The sequence below is a fragment of the Oratosquilla oratoria genome, chromosome 23, assembly GCF_046742065.1.
Source record: "Oratosquilla oratoria isolate Oo_2021 chromosome 23, ASM4674206v1, whole genome shotgun sequence".
In the NCBI taxonomy this organism is placed as follows: domain Eukaryota; kingdom Metazoa; phylum Arthropoda; class Malacostraca; order Stomatopoda; family Squillidae; genus Oratosquilla; species Oratosquilla oratoria.
The window spans coordinates 53976329-53983828 of record NC_134799.1 but is presented as its reverse complement, the minus strand read 5'-3'; the positions used below and the strand labels follow the sequence as shown (position 1 = coordinate 53983828).

General features: G+C 36.2%; 1 protein-coding gene across 1 annotated transcript in view; it reads left to right on the top strand.

The window, feature by feature from the left end:
- LOC143037818 (glycoprotein-N-acetylgalactosamine 3-beta-galactosyltransferase 1-like) overlaps positions 1–7500 on the top strand; it is a 67016-nt gene that overhangs the window by 25114 nt on the left and 34402 nt on the right. Inside the window, exons 5-6 of the mRNA XM_076206376.1 lie at positions 5391–5509; positions 6493–6671. Of these exons, the coding sequence (XP_076062491.1) occupies positions 5391–5509; positions 6493–6671 (298 nt within the window). The remainder of the gene's footprint in view (positions 1–5390; positions 5510–6492; positions 6672–7500) is intronic.

Genomic DNA, 7500 nt, shown 5'->3' with positions numbered 1-7500 from the left:
GAAGAAACTTGATCAGTATGCCACACCAGCCCAGGCCCCAAATCAGATCAACAATGAAATCACCATTTTCCATCAGAATCACTTCCGCAGCCATTATAAGGAAGAGTGTGATGCCATTAAAGGCATCATAAAAAGAGGAGTTTTACCCACAGACACAGACACAACAATCAACATAAGAATTATCTGTAAGCCAAACCTGACTAGGTCCCTAGTTATGAGAAACAACACAACACCAAAAATCCCGAAGGAAGCCTCTACCAATGTAGTTTATAAGTTTTCTTGCCAGGAGGGCCGCTGTGACGGCTCCTTTTCCTACATTGGTAGAACCTCCACCACACTAAGAAGACGTCTCCAATACCACCGAAACCAAGGCTCTATCTTCCAACACTTCATTGACCACCACTACATGAAGCCACCACTGAACACATTAGTACACAATACAATTATACTCCTCAAAGAAACAAATTTCAAAAGATTGCAGATTGCTGAAACTGTAGCTATTACTACTCAGCGGCCCTCCATCAATGTACAGCAAGCTGCAGATTTCATCCTCCCTTCAGCCCGGCCCCAGGAACATCATGCCCAACAAAAACGACAAGATCAAGGTACATCCGAACCCCTACTAGAACAATACATTTACCAACACCTAAATTCCCAGATCACAGGACCCAAAACCAGAAGTCGAGCGAGACTTTCCTCCACAAGCCCCGGATTAGGCTGATAACCTTCCCTACCTCTCCTAGTGACCTCACCCAGGGCGCCCGCTTCTCCAAGTGACCTCCCCCAGAGACTCTCGTGTATATGTGTATACATATATATATATATGTGTGTGTGTGGAAGCATTAAAAAGCACCGGATTCATAAACAGGTAATTTGATCCCGGCGTTTCGAACCCTGTCCACAGGAGTTACAATGGAGAGGCAGTTAATCCCCCTTTATATACAAAAATACAATACATTTGGTACACTTGGCGAGGTCACCTCTCGGGCTACACTCGTTCTCCCATCACAGTTACCCAAGTGACCAAATGTCTGCGATTTTGTCCTTGCGTTGGAGTGTTTGAAAAGTCCCGCTCCTGGTCATAACCTTTCTTAGGTTCTCGCCTGCTGCCGGGTGTCTCTTTACGCTCATCCTTTACCTTTCCCCTCTGAAAATGAGGTTTAGTGTGATGGATCTGTTTATGCTGTCTCCGTCACTAGCCCACGCTTCATACGAATGAGATGTCTATACGGAAATATATATATATATATATATATATATATATATATATATATATATATATATATATATATATTTGCTTGTAACCACGAGGAAATTAAAGATCGGAATACTGAACGTTTTCGTCTATTAAGACATTTTCAAAGTACATAGTGTCACAACAAAGTATAACTTAAATACAATAGTATAGAAAACAGGAGAGGTCACTCAACGTAAATACGTAAGGATTATCTTACAAAGAAACAAAAATATAAATAAAAACAATAAATAAAATGGGTGAAAATTGAAACAGGTGATAAAATGTCACTCAGCATAAATACATAAGGATGACAATTGACAAGGTGATAAAAGGACATTCAACATAAATACATAAGAAATATCCTACAAAGAAACAAAATATAAATGATAATAACAAGAAATAAGAATGGTGACAATTGACACATGTGAAGCTTTTGCAATTTGAAGAAATTTGGTGATGTTCCTTTGCAAGATAATATTTGCAAAGGATTTATTTATGATTCATTATTAGCTCCAGCCATCCCTAACTGTCCTAGACGTTTTTTGTTGGCTTACAAAAATTTAAAACGGGATAAAGACCTACACGTAACTAGAGCTGATAAGAGTAACTGTTTCATTATTATGAATAAAGTTGATTATTTAGACAAAATGGAACTTTTGTTAGAGGATGAAGTTACTTATTCAAAACTTGTCAAGATTTTAATAAGAAACTCAAAATTTATTTGAAAGGGCATGATCAACTTATCAAACAATTAACTGTTTTTTCTCCTATGCCTTATATGTACGGCTTAGTTAAAACCCATAAGCCTGATAATCCAATGAGACACATTATCAGTTCTACTGGTTGTGTTTCATATAAATTATCCAAATGGCTTGTTTCTGTCTTGAGCCCACTCGTTGGGACCATTTCCACTTCCCACATTAGGAACAATGTAGATTTAATTAGTAAATTGAACGATCTTAATATGTCTGTTGATTTTAAGTTAGTTAGCTTTGATATTAATTCGTTATTTACCTGTGTTCCGGTTTTTGACCTTCTTTCCTTCCTAGAAGAAGAACTTATACTGCATTCTTTGCCTCTTCCAGTCGATGTCATTATCAATCTCATTAAACTCTGTGTGGTTGATTCCAAATTCATTTTGATGGAAAGTTCTATGTACAAAGATTTTGTATGGCTATGGGGAATCCCTTGTCTCCACTGTTGAGTAATTTGTACATGGAATTTTTTGAAAGGGAGTTGTTGTCTTGTATTCTTCCACGTAATGTTATTTGGTACAGGTATGTCGATGACATACTATGCATTTGGCCACTTGCTCACAACTTGGATAATTTTCTAGTTAGTTTAAACAATTTAGTACCTTCTATAAAATTTAAAATTGAGATAGAACAAGAGAACAAATTACCCTTTCTAGATGTTACTATTCACAGAAAAGAAAGGTACTTCAGGTTTGATGTTTTTCGTAAACCAACTAACGTTTTTTCATATGTTCACTATTATTCTGCTCACCACCTTAACACAAAAATATCAGTTTTTACCTCCATGTTTCTTAGAGCTTTTAGAGTTTGTAGTCCTGAATTTTTAGATGAAGAAATAAAAAAGATTTATGAAATAGCATCAAACTTGAGATACCCAAATCATGTGATAGTTAGATCACAACATAAGGCCAGGAAGTCCTATGTTGATTCTTCCCCAAAAGATCCTTTTAATAAAAAGAATCTTTTGGTTCTTCCCTTTCATCCTAATTTGGTAAAACTCCCTCGTGTCCTTAAGATTTTAAAAGGTTAATGTTGTGTTTAAGAACCATACAATCAAAGAACTTCTTATCAAAAATTCACCGGATAATTCGGCGGGTTGTGTCTACTCTATCCCTTGCAAGAATTGCAATTCTTGTTATATTGGTCAAACTGGCAAGGAATTAAAACTTAGATTGAACCAGCATAAGTATAGTGTCCGTACTGGCCAATCTTCAAGTGGGATTTTTGCTCACATTAGAGACTACAATCACTGTATTGATTGGGACAATTCCCAAGAAATTGTTTCAAGTAATTCTTATTTGATAAGGAATATAATTGAATCGTGTTTCATTAAAAAAAACTTTTAATGAAAATCTCAATTTAAGCACTGGTCTTTTTAAACTAGATAATTTTGTTATTAACCAAATTGTAGGACAATGTCCCAAAGCTCCGCCTTAGCCATCTTGTGTGACCTTTTTTCACCTGTGTCAACTGTCACCCATTTTTATTTATTTATTCTTGTTATTATTATTTTCTATTATATATATGTATGCGTGTGCATGCGTGCACATATATATGTATGTATGTATATGTATATATTTATTATTATTATTTCTATTTTTGTTTCTTTGTAAGACAATCCTTATGTATTTATCACGTGTCAATTGTCACCATTCTTATTTCTTGTTATTATCATTTATATTTTGTTTCTTTGTAGGATATTTCTTATGTATTTATGTTGAATGTCCTTTTATCACCTTGTCAATTGTCATCCTTATGTATTTATGCTGAGTGACATTTTATCACCTGTTTCAATTTTCACCCATTTTATTTATTGTTTTTATTTATATTTTTGTTTCTTTGTAAGATAATCCTTACGTATTTACGTTGAGTGACCTCTCCTGTTTTCTATACTATTGTATTTAAGTTATACTTTGTTGTGACACTATGTATTTTGAAAATGTCTTAATAGACGAAAACGTTCAGTATTCCGATCTTTAATTTCCTCGTGGTTACAAGCAAAAATCTTTATTCACGTGTTTTTTGTGATTACTGTTATATATATATATACATATATATACATATATATACATATATATACATATATATACATATATATATATGCATATAATATATATATATGTATATATATATGTATTTATATAGAAAAAACCACTGGGAAATAAAAAGCTTAGTCCGAACGTTTTCGTCTATTACAGAGACAAAGGTGGATATATATACATAAAGTAGAAGACAAACTAGGAACATGGGAAGGACACACAAGATGCTTCACAATCAGGTAGAGCCGATGTTTACATATACGGACGTTTGGTTCATGACGTTACGTCACCCCGGCCAAAAATGGCAACTTATTCTCTATTTCTATTTCAAAAGCAAATTTGATTGAAGGGACCATACCATTTAGTTTTTCAATTTAAGTTTAGGATTATTTAAGCTTGATGATTTTGTTATTGATAAAATTGTTAGAACTTCTCCAGTGCTACTAAGCCGGGGTGACGTAACGTCATGGACCAAACGTCCGTATATGTAAACATCGGCTCTACCTGATTGTGAAGCATCTTGTGTGTCCTTCCCATGTTCCTAGTTTGTCTTCTACTTTATGTATATATATCCACCTTTGTCTCTGTAACTGTGTATTCCTTGATAATGTCTTAAATAGACGAAAACTTTCGGACTAAGCTTCTTATTTCTCAGTGTTTTTTTCTGCATATTATTTTCACGTGTGCCTTCTGAATTACTGCAACATATGTGTATATGTATATGTATATATATATATATATATATATATATATATATATATATATGTATATGGATATATATATATATATATATATATGGATATATATATGGATATATATATATATATATGGATATATATATATATATATATATATATATATATATATATATATATATATATATGTAGAGTGTGTGTGTGTGCCTACGCGTGTGTACCTAATTTGTAGAATACAGGAAAGAAGCAACACTCGTTGGGTCGGTCCCATCTCCTTTCCAATTTATCACAGTGTGTGTGTGTGTGTGTGTGTGTGTGTGTGTGTGTGTGTGTGTGTGTGTGTGTGTGTGTGTGTGTGTGTGTGTGTGTGTGTGTGTGTGTGAATGCATACACACTTGCATATGTGCTGTTCGTATAAGTGTTATTGCCGATTTCTTCTTTTGTTTATCAAAAGATAGATCGGTGTATTCGATTTCACAGAAAATTTTGTCTTCCCGCATGTAAATAGTTGTATCTATGTTTATTGTGATTGTTAATCCATAGTAAATTCCTACCCCATTTCTCTTTTCAGTCATTTCAGGAAACTGTTTAGTCTCTTCTGTTTCCTGTAATCGTGTCAAAGTAAAGTAATTTATGAGTTAACTTTCCTGTTCCATCATTTCAGGTAAAAATGAGAATTACTCCGAGCTTTGGTTTGGTGTTTGCCCTGGGAGTTGCTGTTGGACTCTTCGTCGCATACTCCTATGACCAAACGCTTTTTCTGGACAAAAATTCAAGAACCAGGTAAGAACACCCCCCCCCCCAACCACCACCGCTTTTTCTAATCAATAAAAACCATATCACAAAATCACAATAAGAAAGAAAATAGCAGTATTATCATGGAGCCACGAAGGAGTTTCTGGGAGGCTCGTAATGAAATGTAAGAATTTATGCAGATACATGTTTCATAAACTGTGGCTTTCCGTATCTCATTTATATGTATCATTCTCATTTTTTAATTAGTTTCTTCCTAGGATATCCTGATATTTTCTTAGTCAAATTTATAAAAAAAAAAGATTGTAAATGTCCATGGCCGTGTTTGTGAAACATGAGTTTTTTCATGTATCAGAATAGTAAAGTATATATGTATATATTATTTTTGCTCTTTTCCTAGATGGCCAGAAGGGAGATCGACGCCACAGAAAGATACGGAGTTAATTGGTACAGTAATGTAATACATGCAGCAAATAAAAATTAGAAATATAAATTATTTTACAAATTACTTCCTTGTGTCAATTTGCGAAACTTTTTTATGATAACTAGCTTTTATAAATGTGGAAGTATTCGTTTGTATAACATCTACAGGCACACACACGCAAATACACACACAAATACACACACAAATACACACACACGTACACACGTACACACACACACACACACACACACACACACACACACACACATTCACGAACGCACACATGCACACACACAAAGTTTGACAAATGAAATCACAGACAAGATTTCCAAGTAAATAGCTCTGATACTGTATAATTTGTTTTCATGTCCGGCAATTGTGCATATGTCTTGCTCATAGTCTTGCTGACATATTTATTGGATGATAATCCATATATGACCAGCACTTCCTGACTTTTTCTTTTTGTAACTGCTTTACTACCGACTGAGTAATTCATTATCAGGCGCGCTTAAATTTTCAACCTACGCCTCTCTGACAGTTCCATGGCATAACTTAATACAAGCTATATTTTTTATCTGTATTAAGAAAGTGAGAAGAGCCGAAAGCTACAGAAAATGGACAGTGGAGAGGAGGAAAACCTGCGAGAGAAGGTGCGGGTTCTCTGCTGGGTTCTGACCTACCCTAAGAACCATAGACCTGTGGCCATGCACGTGAAGGCCACCTGGGGACAACGGTGCAACAAACTTCTCTTCTTCAGCTCGGAGGAAGGTAACCCGTCCCTTCAGACACTTCACCCCCTTTGTCCAATGTTAGAATTCTTGTCATATTTTCCATGACATTCTTGTATATTTATCTATTATCTATATATTTATTTTAGTTATTATTGTTTGTAAGGACTGTTTGGAAACTGGGAAATTGACGTGGCACTGAGGTCTTAGGACAATGCAGTTTTTGCATCGTGTGTGTGTATGTGTGTGTGTGTGTGTGTGTGTGTGTGTGTGTGTGTGTGTGTGTGTGTGTGTGTGTGTAATTCATCATGGTCTTAGATCCCGTGTTGGACTTGTGATCGACAGCTACTACCCACCCAGATGAGAGCGCAGAACTCATGTATAACCGATCTATGGGTAATGCAGTGACCTGACACGCCCTCCCCAACACCCGCCCACGAGAGTTGGAGTAACGGCCCACAGCGCAGTGATACTGAAATTATTTCAGTCCTGGGCGGGATTCGAACTCGGACTGCTGGGTTAGAAGCTCCGAACGCTACCACTGCGCCGTCGAGCCATCATTGAATACCACTAACATCTGATATTCCCAGGCGTGTGTGATATTTCTATACAAGTACTAACCAGACCCAACGCTGCTTAACCTCGCTGATCGGACGAGAAGCAGGTGTTTGGGATGGTATTGCCGTGTGTGTGTGTGTGTGTGTGTGTGTGTGTGTGTGTGTGTGTGTGTGTGTGTGTGTGTGTGTGTGTGTGTGTGTGGTGTGTGCGTGCGCGTGTGTGCGTGTGCGCGCGTGCGTGTGTGTGTGTGTGCGTGCGTGCGTGCGTGTAACTAAGGGTTGTCAAGGCCGAATTGATTCTTTTTTACTTTA